The following is a 19,851-nucleotide window of genomic DNA, read 5'->3' as shown; positions in this document are numbered from 1 at the left end:
TTAGAAAGCTTTATCTTTGCCTTCTCTGTGCTGGGCCTGATGTAGAGTTGAATCCACTGGCTCACAGGTGAGGTGGGACAAGCAGGGACCCACAGCGGGAAGAGATGGGCATGAAGAAGGCACCCCCATCATGCTGCACTGAGACAGCAGCATGGCCGAGAGCTGGGCCTGGGGCTCTATCCTGGCAATAACACTTCTTAGCTGTGTTACTTCAGACAAGTTACTTCACCTCTCTGTTCTTTAACAGTAGCTGCTTTACAAAGTTGTCATGAGGATTAACTGAGAAACCACACCTAACTCCTTTGCTCCTTGAGTCAACCCTAGGAGGCAGGCGCTCTTACCATCCCTAGTTTCCAGATGAGGAATTTGAGACACGAGAGGTGAGGTCACTGGCCCATGGTCACACAGGTGGTTTGCTGGTATAGCAAACCCAGGTAACCTGGCTCCCAAATCTGTGCTCTTAACCATGGTCTCTACTGCCCTGCCCATACTGAGTGAAGGTACACGTTAGCCCTGATTATGACCTTGAAAGATACTGCAAGGCAGACAGTTAGCAAGAGGAAAGGATTCTGGGCAGATGGCCGTGCACGTGCGATGGCCTGGAGGCCTTCGAGGAGAATCCAGGGGTAGCTGGAGAGCAGGGTGTGTGCAGAGAGCAGGGCGCAGTGAGGCTAGGGAAGGGGAAGTGCGTTTAATGAGAAACTTGGGGTTGTGGGTGGGGGAAGGATTTGGGTGTGGGATGAAGGTGCAGGGCAGGGCTGGGCTTGGCCGTTGGACTCAGGTATGCCTGGGCTTGGGGTGGAGCTTCAAGGCAGTGTGGGCTCCAGCCCCTGGAGGAGCCACCCCCCACCCACCTGAGATTTCCCAAATTCCAGCTGCGGCTCTGGTTGCTTCTGCAGGCAAAGGAGCCCTTGTGGTCAGAGGGGCCTCCGGAGCCCGGGCCAGGCGCTCCCGCCCTCTCAGGGCACACACACCTCCATTCAGCCCGAGCCCCGCCCCTGGGGGCCTAGGGGCCAGGGCGGGCTGCCCCCACATCAGTCGTCAGTTGGGGGCCACCTGACCCAGACGCTGGGCGGGCAGCGAGGTTGATAAGACCTGGACCCCACTGGCCCCCACAACCGCGCCGGCTATTGCCCGTGCTGCCAGAACTATGAGAGTCCTCTCTGGCACTAGCCTCGTGCTCTGCAGCCTGCTGCTGCTCCAGGCCCCGTGCAGCCCCGGCCTCGTTCCCCAGTCCAGAGGTGAGGGGGCCTGTGTGAGGTGGGGGATACTGAGCGAGTGGGCCCTGACCGTCAGCACTGGGGGTTGGGTGCTGATATGGCAGGGAGCAAATGGGATCCAGGCTGGGAAAGGGAGCAGGGTGGCAGCAGTGGGCAGTGGGCTGGTGCAGGAGCAGACAGGGACCATGGTGCTGATAAGGGTCAGGCAGGGGTGCTCCTCAGCCCTCAGGGACCATGCATGCGGCAAGGACCTTGGTCTTGCAGGTCTCTGGGGAGCAGAAGCTACTGAGAGCTAGCTGACATCTGGAGCTGCATCAAGCCTAGGGCTGAGTCCACAGCTCTTTGATGAGAGCACACCTGGGATGCCAAGAGCTCATTCCCCCTTTGCGGGTCCTTCCAGCCGTGGGCTCCCTGGGGGCAACACCACCCCCCCAGAGTTTCAGGTTTGGGCACTGAGTCCTGGAATGCCCATTCTTCCTGTACAGATGGGGAAACTGAGGTCAGCGAGGGCCTAAGACCACACAGTGAGATAGCCCCAGAGCCTCTAGCTACTGATCTACTGCTGTACGATGTGGCCAACTCCCTTTCCCTCTCTGGGTCTCAGTTCACCCATTTGTAGCCTTAGCTCGTAGACAGCAGGGAGCCAGCTGCATGGTGATGTCTAAGGTCTCCTGAGGAACTCTGATGTCCAGAGCTCCAGTCTGGGGCACTGTGAGTTACTGTGACTTGGGGGTTGGGACGGCCCTGCACGTTTCTCTTTTCCTCTTTGGGATTGGCTCTGCTCAGTTCAGACTCCACATGGGATGAGGAGGGAAGGGCCTTTGTAGTGAGCCCTTCCTGACTGCAGGCCCAGGCCAGTGACAGTGTCATGCAGTAGCCTCATTCTCGCCACTGGACATGTGAGATTACCGAGGCTCAGAAAGGTGCAATGATCTGCCCAGGGCCCGACAGAGTGGCTGAGCCAGGATTTGAACCCAGGCCTGAACTCACTCCGACCCTGCATATTTCCCAGCACATAGCGCTGCCTTCCTGGGTCTCTGGAGGACACTGCTCCTTGGGGGTGTGTCTTGGGGTTGCACCTGATCAGGCTGCTAAGGTGGCCACCTGGAATTCCTGCTCCTTTCCCCTGTCTTCCGCAACCCGCCAGCAGGCGCTGCCAGGCTGAGGGAAACTGGTTCCACTTTGGTGATTTGCTTTGGTGCTCAGATGAAAAAGGCCATGTTGATGGGCACTGCTTTGGCTCTCAAGGCTGCACCCATGCCCGGAGGGCCCATCCTTGGTGCCCTCCTGCCCAGCTAGAAGAAATAGCTGCCCTTGTTTCTGGCAGCAAGTCTGGGCTGAAACCTAAGTATGTTTTCAAGGCCATGGGATCCTTTGCCACCCCCGAAATACTCACTGCATGCCCAGCCCTCTTCTGGCTCCTCAGAACATTCTGTAAGGAAGGATTGCCAGCTCACTGCTCAGATGAGGAAACTGAGGCTCAGAGAAGTGAAGCGAATGGCCCAAGGCCAGGCTTGGCCCTCTGTGTTCCCCATGGGCTGAGCCAGGGGCCTGTGACAAGTTGCTTGCTGGTGTCTGCACGTTGACAAAAGGGTTCAGCCAGCCCAGCTGAAGTCTGCAGCCTACCGGGCCTGAGGCCTTGCACTGGATCTAAGAAGCCGCATTCTGTGTCTTCAGGCCCAGTCCCTGACCTGTGTCCCTGCTCTCTGCTTACCCCTCCTGCCCCATTCCCAGGCCATCTCTGCCGGACGCGGCCCACGGACCTGGTGTTTGTAGTCGACAGCTCCCGCAGTGTGCGGCCTGTAGAATTTGAGAAGGTGAAGGTATTCCTGTCCCAGGTCATCGAGTCGCTGGACGTGGGGCCCAATGCCACCCGGGTGGGCATGGTCAACTATGCCAGCACCGTGAAGCAGGAGTTCTCTCTGCGGGCTCACGTTTCCAAGGCCGCCCTGCTGCAGGCTGTGCGCCGCATCCAGCCACTGTCCACAGGCACCATGACTGGCCTGGCCATCCAGTTCGCCATCACCAAAGCCCTCAGCGATGCAGAGGGTGGCCGTTCCAGGTCCCCTGACATCAGCAAGGTACGTGCACACCTCCCTGCTAGGATGCTGTTGTTTGGAGGCTCCCGCTCAGAGTTACGAGCTTTGCCTGCAGACACTTTAATTCCCACGATGCCCCATGAGGTGGCCTTTTCATAGCTGGGGAAACAGGGTCAGAGTGGGGTGGTCATTAGACAGAGGTTACCAGCTGCAAGTGACAAAGGTGGGATATGAAGCCACCTTTACCCAACCTTTCCATCCTAGGAGCTCACAATCATTTCAGTTTAGTTGACCTTGGCTCCCCGACCAGTCTGAGCCCCTTGAAGACATTGCAGACAGACCAGATGCTTATGGGAGGAGTGAAGGTGTGGACTCCGCCATCAGCCTGTCTGGCTTCACGCCCTGCTTCACCATACAAGCTGCGCCACCCTGAGCAAGTGATGTCATCTCACTGGTCCTCGGTTTCCTCACCTGTAAAATGGGAGTAATGATAACACCTTCCCCACGTGCTGCTACAAGGACTGAGTTCATAAGCATAAGGCACTCAGAACGATGCCTGGCACCACATAAGCCTCGTCATGGCATTTGCTAATTTTTAACTTCATAATCCTCTGAGGGCAGGGGCTCGGAAATGGAAAGGTTGTGCGGCCACCTGCGCTGTCAGCGAGGGTTCCAGGCAGAGAGCTGAGCGTTTCCCAGGCTTTGTATCCTCGCTGTCATGTTCAGGGCTCAGCACAGAACCTGAGGTTAAGCCAGGTGTCCTCTGTTGCTGCGGCACACCCATAGGCTCCAGCACTTCCCCACCGCAGCCCTCGTTAGCACCAGTCACCACTTCCCTGCCCAGGGCCCCAGCCCAGGGGAGGTTCTCTTTCTTATCTCCCCTTCATACCCCACTCTGTAGCACGCAGTGAATAAATAAGCACGATCCTGTTCAGAGGTGGTATCCCCATTTTACAGATGGTGAAACTGAGGCATAGGGAGCTTAAGCAACTTGCTTAGCCAATAAGTGGGAAAAGTGTTCACAGACACAACAGCATATCATCCCAGCCATGACCACCCCTCAAAGAAATGACATATCAGGCAGCCTGTCAGTCTTGAGGCCAACTACAAGTTTCAGCATGGGGTGCTGCCGATGAAGCTGATGGTTGAGGTGGTGGAGAGGGTGAAGGAGATGGGGGTGGTGACCTGGGGTGGTGAGGTCCTCCAGCAGGTGACACAGAGGCACTGGGGGAACTGGTGCCAGACTCCAGGTGTTCAGCCTGGAGTTCGTCTGTGGGAGGACCCAACAAGGTGGACAATCTGAAAGCCGGGTAGCAGGGAGAGTAGGGACTCGAGGAGGCAGTGGGTCTCTGGATGGCAGCTAATAGTCACAGCTAGATTTTCAAAGCCAGGAGCCCAGGCCTCTGGAGAGGAAGAGATTGTGCAAGATCGCTCCCCAGGGAGCCCAGGGTAATGACGGTAAAAATAAGAGTTGCTCTTTCTGGCTTCTAACCACGAGTCATCTCACTCAACCTCACCACAACTCCTTTCTACAGATGAAGAAACCGAGGCTCAGGAAGGTGACCTGTAGCCTGTGGAGCTGCATTTCTAACCATGGCCTATCTAAACTGCCTGTCATCAGGACAGGGGGTCAGGGCCTGGGGCTAAGGATGGGACCCAGGAATCAGATGCCGACCCAAGTCAGAAGCAGAGAAGCAGCAAACGGGGGCTGGACGCCTAACGCAGACTGGGCAGAGCTGGGAGCGCCCTAGCCTCAGGGCGGGTGCAGGCAGGGGGTCACGAACATGAGTCTCAGAATCCGCCGCCTCTCTTTCCAGGGTACAGACCAGAGGAGCCTAGTGGGAGGGGAGCGGGCAGATTCTTTCCCTCTCTGGAAGGGGCATGTATCATACCGGGGAGTGGAGGAAGAAAAGGGAGGCATCTTCCTTGGGTTGAGTGGCCCTCCCTCCGTTCCCTGGTCCAGGGTCCCGGGGCTTAGAGGCACAAAGACAGCGGGACGGGAAGCGGCGGCCCCATCCCTTAGCCTCGGCTGCCATCTGGTGGCCAAAGCTCAGAACAGCACCATGTGAAGCCACGGGACCCCCGGCCCCGCCTCACGGAGGCACGAGGGGCGTGGCACGGCTCCCACAGCCATCAGTCTGAGGATCCTGCCCTCAGCCGCCTCAGTTTGAGGGGAAGGCATGGCCCTGACCTTAGAGGCCCCAGTTTGGCGATGCGGCATCGCATCCCTCCGGGCATCTCAGAGCTGCCTGCCCGAGGGAGGCGACGCAGATGGGAAGCCCCTCCGCCACATCTTTCAGTCAGAGGAAACGGGGTCTCCTCTTTGGCCAGCTAGGTCCTCTTCCCCCGGGTGCCGCCTGGCTGTGCGACCCCGGCAGTCCCCCCGCCTCTCCGGGCCTCAGCCTCCTCTCCTAACAGTCCCGTGGGCTTCCCGGAGCCCGCTGTCACACCGCCCCGCGTGTCGCAGGTGGTCATCGTGGTGACAGACGGGAGGCCCCAGGACAGCGTGCAGGACGTGTCTGCGCGGGCCCGGGCCAGCGGCGTCGAGCTGTTCGCCATCGGAGTGGGCCGCGTGGACAAGGCCACGCTGCGGCAGATCGCCAGCGAGCCGCAGGACGAGCACGTCGACTACGTGGAGAGCTACAGCGTCATCGAGAAGCTCTCCAGGAAGTTCCAGGAGGCCTTCTGCGGTGCGCTGGCAGGCGGGGGCGGAGCCAGGGCGGGGCGGAGAAGGGGAGAGCTGCGGCGCTGGGCCAGGGCTGGAGGCGGGACCGAGGGCGAGGCGGAGGCGGAGTCAGCGCCGGGGCGGGGAAGGGGCGGGGGCAGGGGGGCAGAGGCGGTGACCGAGAGAGAGAGACGGAGAGTATCAATGCCTGGGCGGGGCCGGGGAAGAGCCGGGGCGGAGGCGGAGGCGGAGGCGGAGAGACTCAGCGCCGGGGCGGGGCAAGGGTGGGGCCAGGGCAGGGGCGGAGACGGAGAGCGCGGCGGGGCGCGGCCAGGGCTGGGGGCAGGGCCAGGGCAGGGGCGGAGACGGAGAGAGTCAGTGCCGGGGCGGGGCCGGGGCGGAGGCGGAGGCGGAGACGGAGAGAGTCAGAGCCAGGGGCGGGGCCAGGGCTAAGCGAGACGAGACCATGGCAGGCGCCGAGACTGAGTCCGCGTTGAGGCGGGCCAAGGCTAGGGGCGGGGCCGGGGAGGAGGTGCAGACAGAAAACTCAGAGTCGGGGGCGGGGCCACATCAGAGGGTGGGGCCTGGCTGGGGCGGTAGCCTATAAAAGGGCGGGGACTGAGTTACACGGGAACATCAGGGCGGGGTCAGGGCTAGGGACAGGGCCTAAGTGGATTGGGGGTGGAACCTGGATTAGACTGAGGTGGTGCCAGCACCAGGGGTGGAGCCTGATAACGGAGGAGGGTCTCCAGATCCAGGTGAAGGGAGTTGGGGAGAGGCGATGTTAAGAGCCCTTTTATGGCCGGGCGCGGTGGCTCACTCCTGTAATCTCAGCACTTTGAGAGGCCAAGGCGGGCGGATCACGAGGTCAGGAGATCGAGACCATCCTGGCCAACATGGGGAAACCCCGTCTCTACTAAAAATACAAAAAATTAGCCGGGCTTGGTGGCGGACGCCTGTAGTCCCAGCTACTCGGGAGGCTGAGGCAGGAGAATGGCGTGAATCCGGGAGGTGGAGCTTGCAATGAGCCGAGATCGGGCCACTGCACTCCAGCCTGGGTGACAGAGTGAGACTCCGTTTCAAAAAAAAAAAAAGCCCTTTTATGTGGTGGAATCCTGGCAGGGACCAAGGAGGGCCCGGAGCCCAGGAAGGAGAGCTCCCAGAAAACCTACACATGTTTCTGTGTCGTGAGTTTTGGGTGCCAGAGTTTTCTGTGATGCGGGAGAGTCTGAGGGGGCCTGGGCACTGGCAGGAGAAGGTTCAGAGCCCTTCTCGGAGGGGAGGTGTGTGTGGCGTTCTTTGGGATGTGACCTGCAGGGGCGGGGTGTCCAGTAGGACTGGATCAGGGTTAGGGCAGGGGCTTTACCCATTTGCAAAATGGGTCTAGGACGAGCATGCACGTTATTCCGAGGATCCAGTGAGATAATGCAAGGTGTAACTCTCATTTTATGGTATTTAACAGATACGTGCTGTGTTCATTGTATGCTGTTCTAGGCACTTGGGTGTCTTGACACAGCAGTGAACTAAACAGACTAAAGGCCCTAACCCTTGGCCTTTACCTTTTTAGTGGAACTTTTCATTCTTATCATCAGCATTATAACCTTCTTCAGGTATCTAGGCACTGGTGCAGTGATTCCAGACCTGGGCTGAGAGTCAGGGACCTGGGCCACAGTACGTTGGAGGCCTTAGTTTCCCTGAGTCTGGATGGGGCCGGGTATCCACAGTCAGGGAGGGACAACCTGTCTGTAGTGCCCAAGGCATTGTGATTGTGAGATCTGAGCTATCTCTTGCCCCCGCAGTGGTGTCAGACCTGTGCGCCACAGGGGACCATGACTGTGAGCAGGTGTGCATCAGCTCCCCAGGTTCCTACACCTGTGCCTGCCGTGAGGGCTTCACTCTGAACAGCGACGGCAAGACCTGCAATGGTGAGTGGGGTGGACACAGGCTCGCCCTGGAGAGGGTGTGGAGGGGCGGTGATGGGGCCTCAGCAACTCCCCAGGAAACCCATTCGAGCCTCCCTGCACCTTACCTCTGAACCAATCTTCAAAGCAGACAGACGCCTTTTAGAATTTGGTATCTGCAGAAGTTCTCGCCTGACTTCTGTCCCTGTTTTCAACACAATAGGTGGTGGGTTTAGTGTGGTGGAAGTACTCACATAGTCTCACAATCAAATCCTGGTGCTACCACTTCTGAGCTGTGTGATCTCACAGCTGTTGGAGTTTCAGTTTCCAATACTGTACAGTGGGACCCGTCACCTTGGCTTTATAGAGGCAGTTCTGAGGGCACAATGGAATGATCCTCAGCACAGAGCTTGGTGTGTGATGGGTACCCAGCCATGGTACAGGACGGATGACTATGTCCTTCAGCTTCATCCCCTTGCCTTCCTGCTCTCCCCAGTCTGCAGTGGTGGTGGTGGCAGCTTGGCCACTGACCTGGTCTTCCTCATCGATGGATCCAAGAGTGTGAGGCCAGAGAACTTTGAGCTGGTAAAGAAGTTCATCAATCAGATCGTGGATACGCTGGATGTGTCAGACAAGCTGGCCCAGGTGGGGCTGGTGCAGTACTCAAGTTCTGTGCGCCAGGAGTTCCCCCTGGGTCGCTTCCACACCAAGAAGGACATCAAGGCGGCTGTGCGGAATATGTCCTACATGGAGAAGGGCACAATGACTGGGGCTGCTCTCAAGTACCTCATTGACAATTCCTTCACTGTGTCCAGTGGGGCTAGGCCTGGGGCCCAGAAGGTGGGCATTGTCTTCACTGATGGCCGGAGCCAGGACTACATTAATGATGCTGCCAAGAAGGCCAAAGACCTCGGTAGGTGTTGCCTGCCTGGACCTTGGACACCACTGATGTCCAGGGGTACACACGGGTACAGCCCAACTGTAGTTTATCTTGTTGTCTTCTGTTTAGTGCCTTAAACCCAGGTGAGTTTGAATGAGGAGGATTGGTTAGTCCAGTTCTCTCTTATACCAATGACAAAATTGAGGCCCTAGAAAAGTAAGATGGTCCTTTTGTAAGTGAGGCTTGGAACTTTTCCAGCCGGATATTCCCAAGAACACATCTACTGTTGGAAGGCAACTCTACTTTGGAACAAGCCCTAGTCTCAGTTTTGCAACCTATTAAATGAGGAAAAAATAACCACCAGATGGATTATTATTAGGGTTAAATGAAGCTTGCTGAACAAAGCTTCCAGTACGGAAAGTCACTATAGGGTCTGACACAGAGTAGAACCTCAGGAAATGTTATTTCCTCATTGTCCTTGTTCCAGGCATTGTGCTTGCAATTCCAGCAGCTGCCAGCAGGAGGTGTCTGATGTTGGCTGCCTAAGCCTTCCCCAGGAGGCTCAGCCATATGGTTGCCCGTCCCCATGTCCAGCCTTACTTCTCTTGTTCCTCCTGGCAGGCTTTAAGATGTTTGCTGTGGGTGTGGGCAATGCTGTGGAGGATGAGCTGAGGGAAATAGCCTCGGAGCCTGTGGCAGAGCACTACTTCTACACGGCTGACTTCAAGACCATCAACCAGATAGGCAAGAAGTTGCAGAAGAAGATCTGTGTGGGTGAGTGAGGCCAGGGCTGGCATTGATGGAATGTGCAGGTGGGGCACTGTGGGAGTGGAGCCATCCTGGAACTCAGTGTGGGTGGGGAAAAGCAGGGGCCGAGGTGGCACTAGGAATTGGCAGAACCAGAAAGTGGGCTGGTGAGTACAGCTCTTACTACCAGCAAACGTGTTGAATGCTTATTACGTGGCTGGCACTGTTCTCAGTGATCTCCGGATATTAAATCATCAGATCCTATCTGGTAAGAATGTCATTACCCCCATTTTATAGATGGGATAAACAAGGCCAAAGGGGCGGAACAACTGTTAATAGCTGGGAGACCCAGGATTTGAACATTACTGCCTCTCTGGTCCTCCCTGGTGACCTCACCAGCTAGTTCTTAGTGGTAAGGCATGTGGGCTTCAGAGCCAGCCATGCCTGGGCCTGTGTCTTTGCTCTGACACTGTTGGCCATGGGCAAGTTGTTTCACTTCTTGAATTCTTCACTTGTAAGATGGGATAAATGACTTCAAACCCAAAGGGCTGGGGTGAACTCACTGAGGTGACATAGAGGTCCCTAATAGTGTTCTTCATGCAGCACGTACAGGGATGCTCTCGTAGTTCACTCTCAGGGCTCCAAGGGACCAGGAAGACATTCAGGGGTCACCCCTCCATCACTCCTAAGGGTGCTGTCTCAAGGACTATCTATGTCTTTCTGCCTTCTCAGGTCCCCTGAGCCCCTCACTCCCCCAAGACTCCTGAGTCCTGGCCCTGGGCAGTGACTGTCCCCCCTCCCCCTGGGCAATCACTCAACAGTGATTTTCTTTCTCTTTTCCTCCTCCCTGTCCCCTGCAGAGGAAGATCCGTGTGCCTGTGAGTCCCTGGTGACATTCCAGGCCAAAGTGGAGGGGCTGCTGCAGGCCCTGACCAGGAAACATATCCCTTCCCAGAGGTGGCTGGGGCCGGGGAGGGGTGCAGGGCAGTGTTGGGGGAGGCAGGGGCATGGTTCAAGTGTAGTCGATTGGGAAGCCTTCTCTTGGCCTGCTTTCTGCTGATGGGCTGCATTCTGGCAGAATAGGCTGAAGATAGTGCAGACCCTGTCAAAAGTGGAGACTCCTAAAGGGTAAATAGAGAAATTGAAGCAGAAACCAGGATCTAGGGACTGGACACACACCAGAGTCCTGGACATGCTCTGAAGAACATGCAGCTCGTGGACACCCCATTTCTCAGGCTCATGGTGACATGCCTGACCCCAGTACCCACTCAGAGGTGGGACTGGGCCCCAGACAGTTCCCCTGGCTCAGCCAGGACTAGGTAGGGGACCCAGCAGGGCTAAACCTGCAACTGAGCAGGGCTGGGCACTCAGGGCTCACAGTAACTGGCTGTGTTTTTTGGAAAGCACCATTCTGAGGACAGTGGATGCATAAGTTCTGACAGAGGGGAGAACACATGCTGTAGTGGGGTGTTGCAGGGGCCTGAGTGCAGGGCCACACCTACCCCTGCCCTGCTCTGGCCAACCTGCTCCTCTCCTTAACTCTGAGTCCACTGGAAGCTGTGAGTAAGCGACTGGCCATCCTGGAGAACACAGTCGTCTAAGGCTGCCTGTCGCCACTGTGGCCTCTCCAAGCATCCTGCGCGTGTCCCCTGTAGCTTTGCCATTTTAGTGAGGGAAGCCAGCCTGGGAGTGGGAGGGGGCGTGTCTGGGTATGCCTATTGGGAGTGTGTAATGGTGTTTGGGAGCTTGTGTGTTTATGTGTGCATGTGTGTGTGTGTGCGTGTGCACGTGTGCCTGAGGGTGGGCGTGAGTGTGGAAGCCAGAATGCGAGTGTGAGGGTGATAATGCAGGGGTGAGTGCGAGAGAGACTGTGTTTGCATTTTTATAATCAAAAGCTTAATATATTCCCATTTTTTTTAGTTAACTCTTTCTTGACTCTGAGTGCTGTGAATGTATTTACTGATTTCTCTATTCTCTGGTGAGAAAATATTAAATGTGATTTAACTTAAGCACTGAATGGGGCTGGAGGCAGTGTGGTTATTTGGGGACCAGGGCAAAGGATGCATGAAGATGTGGTGGGAGGCGATGGTTGGAAGGATGGTAACAGTGGTGGTGACAGTGATGACAGTGACCACACCAAAACCAGCTGGTATTTTTCCTGCCTTTTCAGTTACATATTCATTTACTTGACCTCATTTCACTTCCAGTAACCCTACCCAGAAAAGACTCAAATTATCCCCATTACAAATGGGAAAGCTGAGAGTCTAAATGATAAAATGACTTGCTCAGCAGTGGGTCGATTGGAGAGACAGGACTTGAATCTAGGACCGAAGAACATCAAAAGAAAAAGGCATCAGAAAAAAAGGAGAATGACACCAGATAGGACTCATTTTTTCATTCATTCGTTCGTTCACTCATTCGTTCAGGTATCATGTACTTACACGGCAGCTTGGCGGGGATGGTGGCATATGAGACAGACGCAGTTCCTGCCCTAAGGGACTTACAGTTGAGCAGGGTGTTCATGTCACCCCCACCCCAGCTAGAGGAAAAGAGAGTGGGTTTAGGTTGTACCAGGGGTTTGTGCCTCCTCTTGATACCTGGGAGCCCACGGGATGAGTGTGTGCATGAGATGATGGGAAGGGCTCCAGCCTGGGCCTGGGCTGCCCTAGGTGCTTCTCCACTCCTGCCCCCAACACGCCCTGTTGGAGTTGTTTGTTTCCTGTGCACAGGCGGCATCACCCCCAACCTAAAATCCCCAACACAGATGGCAGCAGCTCCACCTCAGAGACTGCATAAGAGAAAGACTCCTGGCCCTATGTTCCCTTCCTCCAGCCCCTATGAGGGGTCTGCAGGTCACACCCTGAGATCTTGGCCATTTCTCCCAGGCCCCTATTGGACCTACCCCTCTGGAATCTCCATCTCTGTCCTCTCAGAGGGGCAGCTTTGGTGATTTTCTGAACCTATTCTTGTTTAATGGAGCATTTTTAGTGTTACTACTAGATTCACACTTGAGAGCATGTCTAAAAGGCTTTTACAAGAAGCTCAGACCACACTGAAAGATCTTCCTCAGAGGCAGTTCATAGAGGCAGAATAACAACACGAACAGTACCCAAGAGCCACATCAGTACAACAGCACAACTACACAAGAGTGATTTAACGGGACACAGCCACCCTCGCCCCTGTGACCTGACTCTACCTCCTATACGGTTCACCAAGCCCTTTCTCTCTGCCTGTCCCTGGGGTAGGAGTGATTCTGCCCATTCTTCCTTTCTTCTGAGATTATCCACTCCCTCTCCCCACACAGGTGGGGTGGGGGAAAGGCAGCCATGTTGATATGGACTGAGAAGGCTCAGCAGTGTGTCCCCAAGGAGGAAGAGGGGGTCATTAGCAGACACCATGGCCTGGGAGCTGGTGGGCAGAAGCAACAGATGTCCCTGATGAGTGGAGACAGATGGGGTGGAAGCCCTGCCTGGGAATAGGACCTCGTTCTTCCCTGCCCGGCGGGTGGAGTAGTGGCAGGACCTTGTCACCAGGCTCTGAGGAAGGCAGGGACCAGCTTCTTGGGGTCTTTCAATCCCAAACTCTTGCCCGTAACTCATCGCAGTTCTCCCCACGGCTACTCCAGGTCCTTTTGAAATCCGTCCTCTCCATGGACTTCCCACACCCCTCTCTGCTCTAGGTTTGATTAACAGAAGGTTGTAAACGAAAACCAGCATCTCCCTCGGGCAGCCGTGGTCTACTGACAGATGGCAAGTTACTTTGTAACCTGTAATTTTGTTTTTTTGAATTTTGTATAAATAAACAGGACTAAACTAATTAGGATTGTTCTTTTCTTTCTTTCCTCAGGCCTTGGGCTATAATGGGAGTCTCTTGGCCCTGTAGTGCATTGGTTACCAGGTTTCAATAAGGGGGTTTGTCTTTGCAATTACAGTTCATTAATGGATTTACAAGGGAGAGAAGATGGCATAGTCCGCTAAGGGGATTGTTTTGCATTTCTCCTCTTTTAATTACATGGTTTTCTCCTGGACCAGTGCTCTTTGAAGAAAGGGGGCGGGGGTGAAGAGTCCCAGTGCTCCATCTGTTCCAGATGTGAATGCAATTAATCCAGGAGTAGACAGGAGCTGCTCAGGGACTTCCTGATACCTGTGGCTGGGCCTGCATCCTCTTCAGAGCCGCCTGTGAGGCCGGGGGTTGGGGCGCCCTGCTACTCAACCCTGGTTGGCATCAAATTATGTTGACAAGGGGAGGGGACTACTCTGCTCTTGGGGGCGTGGCAACTTTGGAGTATTTGGGGTTAGAATCAAGTTTGGGTCACCTATTGAGTTACCATTTTCGGATGATTATGTGCCGGGTGATATATATACACAATTTCCAATTCGCACTTCTCAGTGATCCTTTTAATAAACTTATTTCACAGATGGGGACACCAGGGCTGCCAGCTGTGAAGTGTCACGTGGACAGGAAGTGGCTGGGCTGAGATTTAAACCCTGAAGTCTCTGCCTTCCAGATCAGGGCTCTTTCCAGAACACGACCTCTCTGAGGTTCAGGCTTACTATGGTGAAAGGGGGCCCTATTCCTTTCTCCACAGGTTGGGGCCATCACTGGTTAACTGGCCTTCCTGCCTTTGGGCTCTTGTTCGTTAGTCCATTCTGCACACTGATACCAGAGTGATGATCTTACCGTGCCCATCTGATCAGAACCTCTGCCCAAGAACCTTCTTTGGCTCCCTACTGCCTCCTGAATAAAATTCAAACATAGCCTGACACCTTAAGTGCTGTATGGTCTGGCTGCTGTTTACTTCCGTCTCACTTCATCTTACTGTGATCTCACAGAGGCTGCATTCTAGAAACGTAGAACTATATGACGTTGCCATCAATACTCCCATTGTGGAGATGGAGAGACAGGCACAGAGAGCTAAAGTCACTTGTGCAAGATAGAACTCCCAGTGCTGGAGGTCCTGAAAGGGTGGCACTTTCTAGGCTGTGAAACAGGGTGAGGACTAGGGTAAGGGGGTATAGATATCTTTCCACTTGGGTCTTGCTCACCCTATGGTGCTCCAAGAGTCCCAGGCATTGCCATGGAAGTCAGATAGAAAAACCTCAGGTGGTTTTTTAATTCTCCCAATGCTTCCTGAGAACCTGCTGTGTGCAGGGCACAAGACATGTGCTGACGACAGGGAGACAGTGATCAACTAGTTACTGTCCTTGATCTCAAGAGGCTTCTGGTCTATTCAATGCAACAGATACAGATGGGACTGGAACACCTGAGCAATGATAGTAATAAAATGACAGCCTCCCTTTATTGATGGCAAATATTGCACTGGGTGCACATTGCTGTTCTTACTCACTGAGGAGTAACAGGTTTGGAAAGGTCAGATAGATTGTCCAAAACTGCACAGCAAGAAGCTGCTCAAACAGGGTTTGAACTGAGGATTGTTGTGCTTCAGAGGCTGAAAAGGCTGAACCCTGTCTTCTGCAGTGAGCTCCCCCTGCTCTGTAGTTACGATGGGGGAAGGGCTAACGAGCAAGGGACAGGGTAAGACACAAATGGGGGAAGATGCTGGAAAGAGGCCAAATGCAGTTACCAGTAATAAGGGCCAATGTTTATTGAGCACCTACTATGTGCCAGGCACCGCTTTGGGCACTTTTCATAGACTAGACCTCGATTTGATTACTTCTCACTGTGATCCTATGAAGGACTTACTATTTATCGTTCCATTTTACAGATGAGGAAACTGAGGCATGGAGGGTTTCAGTAGTATGTCAGTGTGCCCCATCTAGTGAGTGATAGAAGTGGGACTAAACAGATCTCACAGACTCCTGAGTCAGGTGCTCTCAGCCACAGTGCTAACTGAGCTGACATAATACAGCCGTGCATTGACAACTGAATATGATGTTAAAAAGGAACAATGGTGTAATTGCATGTGAAAGCGGGGACCAAAAGTAAATCATTGATTTACTCATCCAACAGTGATTTACTGAGCACCTGCTCTGTGCCAGGCACGGGCTCAGGCCCCGGGGCCCCAGCAACGAGCAGGTTGTCTGTTTCTGCAATCATGACCCTGCTTTCTCACAGGAGCCTGACTGTGAAGGAAGGGGCAAAGGAAGTGTGGGAGTGTTGCAGACACAGAAGTGCTGAGGAACAACATACAATGAAGCCGTATTTGGCAGGGGGGTGGGGTGGTGGTGGGGGTGGTGCCCTGGCCTTCGCCCTGGGGGAGCCCAGTGTGAACATGGCCCAGGCCTCTGGTTTCAGACTTGATTCTGAGCTTGTGCACAGTGTGGGGTGCGGCCTGGAGTCAGAGAGGTGGACATTCCTACACAGTCATGATGGCAAAGACCAGCGTGCTATTTAACAGTTCACAAGCACGAGGTGAAGCCAGTATGGTTATCAGCTCCATTTTACAGATGACACACAGGCTTGGAGACAGGAAGAGACTCACCTGAGTCATGGCATAGTGGAACTGGGATTTGAAGCTGAGTCTGTTGGACTCCGAAGTTCACCCTTTACTGTGCCTTGGCTGATACTTTCTGAGCCTGTTTGCCCATCTGTGAAATGGACTCCTGACACGGGGCAAAATCATTTCAGGGACTGCCTTGGACCTTGGAATTACAGATTGAAAAAAATTTTTTTAAATTTATTTATTCTTTCTTTATTTTGTCTTGTCTATAGTGAAGGTGTACAATGGGATGTTTTCATACACTTAGTGAAATGATGACTGCAGTGGAATTATGTGATTTGAATGGGGCCGGAATGGCTGGCTTTGAGGCTGCTAGGGAGGAATCTGGCCACAGGATGGCACCATTGGCCCAGGAATGGGGTGACCAGGCCCTGCTGGGGGATGGGGCTCAGGCTTCATTGCTGTGAGCTGGGCTAGTCCCTGTCACTGTGGCACCTGTCGCACTTAATCTAATCTCTTTAATCCCCTCCTTCCCAAACTCCCTCCCAAAGGCACCTGAGGGGGTGGTGACTTCTCTCATGGGGACGGTTATATCTTCCCCAACTGCAGCCCGCCTTGCTATCCCATCACTCACTCTGAGATGCCCTGGAGGGGCATGTCCAGAGGCTTTGCTGGAGCAGGGGGTGGCAGCTCAGATCTGGAGCATTGGGGTACAGTGGGGGCCAGGCAGGAGCACACCAAGGAGGTATTTTCCTGTGCCCTACCCTCCCTCATTCCTATGGGCAAATTGCTGAGTCCTTTGTCCCCAAGTCAGAATGTGTCTTCAAGCCAAAAATAGCTGCAGCCTGGTGGGGGAGGGGGATACTACAGACACCAAACAGGGGTGTCGAAGAGAGCTTGGAGAGACCACAGGCACCTTGGAGAGACCACGGACTCTGCCATCCAAAGCCCTGGCATGAGTGTGCTCTGTCCCTGGCGTGCCCTGTGGCCATGGTCATGCGACTGCAGCTCTGGGGCTCAGTTTGCTCCTCTGGGAGATGGCGAGAATGATTTCCCCTCGCTGGGGGAGACTGTGAGCCGAGGGGATGTTTGCAAAGCACCGAGCCGGGCGCCCTCGCTGTTCAAGACGAAGCTGCACCTTTGTGGCGACAGCAGCGCAGGGTCTGGGCCCAGGCTCGAGGCTCAGATCACAGGTTCACACCAGGGCTTCAAGGAGGCCGCCTCTCCTCCAAATTCAGAGCTGTCTTTCCTCCCTCTTGGAAAACCTACACCAGGTCAAAGCGTCTCCCTTCCCATCGCCCCTCCAGGGTGTAGGGTGTCTCATGTGGCTTCTCTCTGTCCTTCCCCTTCCTTGTGAGATGCAAGCAGCTGCCCTGTCCGTGAGGGTGATGGGGAGTCTGCTGTCGGGGGAGTCGGGGGACGGTCCAGGGAGTGTCCAGAGAGCGATGTGAAGGTGGGTGGTGGTGGGCATGTGGGGGGGTGGGGCAGGAGAGCAGCTGGGGTGGGGTGGGGGCACTCAGGGAGCAGAGGGGCTTATTCAGCACAGGGCATGGGGCCTGATTATCACTGTGTGGCCAGCTAGCCGGGCCATCTATGAGGCTGGGCCAAGCTCCTGGCTCCATGCTGGGTGCCTGATTTTCAGAGATTCGGGGGAGATTGAAGGTCCCCCCACCGATTCTTCTTGGAAACTGGAGTTCCCTCTGTGTTTCCCCAGTGCAGACTGCTGTCCTGCGGAGGCTTTCGAATGCAAAGTCCCAGCACTGTGATTTAAGGAGTCTTCAGGGGACTGTGCCCAGACCTGGGTGTGACATGTGTCTCTAAACTGAGGCCCTGAGTGACCTCAGGAAGTCTCTGCCCCTCTCTGAGCTCTGTTCCACTGATGGCACCGCTGGCTGTGTCAGGCACTCAGAAGGCGTTTTGTCCATGTGGACTGAGCTGACAATCCAGCACCCGCTGTGGGAACTCCGCCAGCCAGTGTTCGCTGAGTCGCACTTAGCCTCTCCTCAGATTGAGGCAGCTTTGCTCCCAGGGGCTTGATAAAGATACGTAGTGAGTGAATGAGGGAAAGCATGAACCTGCTCTCCTTGCTTCCCACAGCCCTTCCGTGGTAGTAATAGTAAATAATTTATAAGTGGTGATTTATGGTATAGTATCTACACAGTAGATACTATTCAAGTATATATACTTATATATAATACTTGTATATTACAGAATAAACAGGCAAGAGAATCACTTGAACCTGGGAGTCGGAGGTTGCAGTGAGCTGAGATTGCACCACTGCACTCCAGCCTGGGAGACAGAGCAAGACTCCATCTCAAAAAAAAACAAAAAAGAAATATAAATATAAATATAAAATATGTATGTTATTTTATAATAGCATACTTGTGGTGTATTATATTTCCTAACTAGTAATTAGTAAATATAAATTTATAAACAGCCAACATGTATTAGTGCTTATGATGAGCTAAGCATTGTTCCAATAAAAGACTAACTTCCTTTATTCCTCACACCTCTTGCGGGAGGTAAGGCTGTTACTGAAATGCCTGCGGTCTAGGTCCTGCTGCTCACTGCGCAGAAAGTCAATCACTGAGACAATGAGTACCGTTGGGGAAGAAGGCTTTAATTGGGTGCTGTGGCCAAGGAGATGGGAGATGGGAGATTAGTCTCAAATCTGTCACGACCAACTAAAGTCGAGGGTTTCAATAGTGGGGAAGAAATGTACCTACATGCAGGAGAATAAGAATTAGGGAGGGATAAGGAAGAGAAACTGGTCAACAGGAAGCAGGTGGTCAGTGAGACCATCATGATGGGTGAGGGGTCTGGCATCTCATTGTCCTGATGCAGTGATCTGTGACTTTCAGCTCCTTGATACTATCTGGGGGCCCTGATGGTTGGTTTCCTGAGAAAGGAACTTAGATAAGACAATCGTAACCTTCTCAAGTTTTAAGACTGGGAGAGTCAATTCTATGTCTATTCAAAAGAAACAAAAACATCAGTTCTAACAGACAATTGGGCTGGTTTCAGGACTACTCCATGTTCACAGTGGGGGAAAGCAAGGCTGAGAGGACAGATGCACCTGCAGCAGCAGGTCGGGCCTGGCACTGGGACCCAGGCCTGTCCGCCCCACATGGCCCCTAGGTGTTCCTTCCTCCATGGGGAAATCCCTTTGTTGCCCCAGGTGTTCTCTGGGGCACCTCTGGTTCACAGGTTGGGGTCTTGCCCCTGCTGGCTTTATTTGTGGACCTGCTGCACTGTGGCCAAGTCCCAGCTACAGAACAGGCTGGAACAGACCCCCTTCCCAGTCCGGCAGCCTCCACTCCTGCCTGGAGGCCTGTCTGCCTGCCGTCTTCCTCCTCCCACGGCTGGTGCAGTGGCTGCTTGGGCAGGTTGCCACAATTCGAGAAGGATTTTCCCTTCTTCTTGGTGTCAGATTTTCCCTTGCAGTCTCCTGACCTCGTTCCTGGCAGAATTCCTTCGCCTGAGGACTGCAAGTACCTTTCAGCCACTTTCCTGTGAGTGGTGCAAAGTGAGAATTCCGTCCCATGCCTGGGGCTTTTTCCAGGAGTTAGGAGTATTGGGGAGTGCGTGTGGTGAGCACCGCAACGTGCATCCCATTCTCAGGGGCCCTTGGGTCCATCACAGCCCTCCAATCCCCCGCAACTCCCCCGGAATGGGCCTTCCCTCACAGAGCCCATGGTCAGCTGAGCCCCCTCCAGTTGCCACAGAGTTTCCTTTGTCCACGCCCAGCCTGGGAGCAGCAGGCGTGGGTGAGGCCTTTCCAGGAGGGAGAAGAACCGGCCCTGCCCTGGGCTGCCCTGGGCTGGGCTGGGCTGGGCTGGACTGGGAGAAGCCAGGCCACGTCCACTTGGGATGCTGTGTCCTTCCCGGTCCTGCCGCCTCTCCAACAGCAGTCAGAGTCACCCAGGGATGGGGGTGAACTTAATGGGATACAAGGTGACCATGGGTTGTGGGTGCACAAACATTTTATATGTCATAGTT

At 54.5% G+C, this 19,851-nt stretch overlaps 1 protein-coding gene across 1 annotated transcript; it reads left to right on the top strand.

The window, feature by feature from the left end:
* Window positions 1–1,120: 1,120 nt before the first annotated feature.
* On the top strand, window positions 1,121–11,463 carry MATN1 (matrilin 1). Its single transcript, XM_025395376.1, has 8 exons — window positions 1,121–1,241; window positions 2,955–3,301; window positions 5,727–5,949; window positions 7,724–7,849; window positions 8,322–8,738; window positions 9,327–9,479; window positions 10,313–10,393; window positions 11,004–11,463. Exons 1-8 carry the CDS (start codon window positions 1,151–1,153, stop codon window positions 11,051–11,053), a joined length of 1,488 nt encoding a protein of 495 aa, XP_025251161.1. The 5' UTR covers window positions 1,121–1,150; the 3' UTR covers window positions 11,054–11,463.
* Window positions 11,464–19,851: the final 8,388 nt, after the last annotated feature.

This window comes from Theropithecus gelada, chromosome 1, assembly GCF_003255815.1.
Source record: "Theropithecus gelada isolate Dixy chromosome 1, Tgel_1.0, whole genome shotgun sequence".
In the NCBI taxonomy this organism is placed as follows: Eukaryota; Metazoa; Chordata; class Mammalia; order Primates; family Cercopithecidae; genus Theropithecus; species Theropithecus gelada.
Note: the sequence above shows the minus strand (reverse complement) of the source record. Positions and strands in the feature narration are given on the sequence as shown.

Bases quoted from the DNA above. Each gene is read 5' to 3' on its own strand.
- MATN1 (XM_025395376.1), top strand. From the start codon at position 1,151: ATGAGAGTCCTCTCTGGCACTAGCCTCGTGCTCTGCAGCCTGCTGCTG. The intron at 1,242-2,954 runs GTGAGGGGGCCT...CCCCATTCCCAG, and splicing joins CCTCGTTCCCCAGTCCAGAG to GCCATCTCTGCCGGACGCGG. The intron at 5,950-7,723 runs GTGCGCTGGCAG...TTGCCCCCGCAG, and splicing joins GTTCCAGGAGGCCTTCTGCG to TGGTGTCAGACCTGTGCGCC.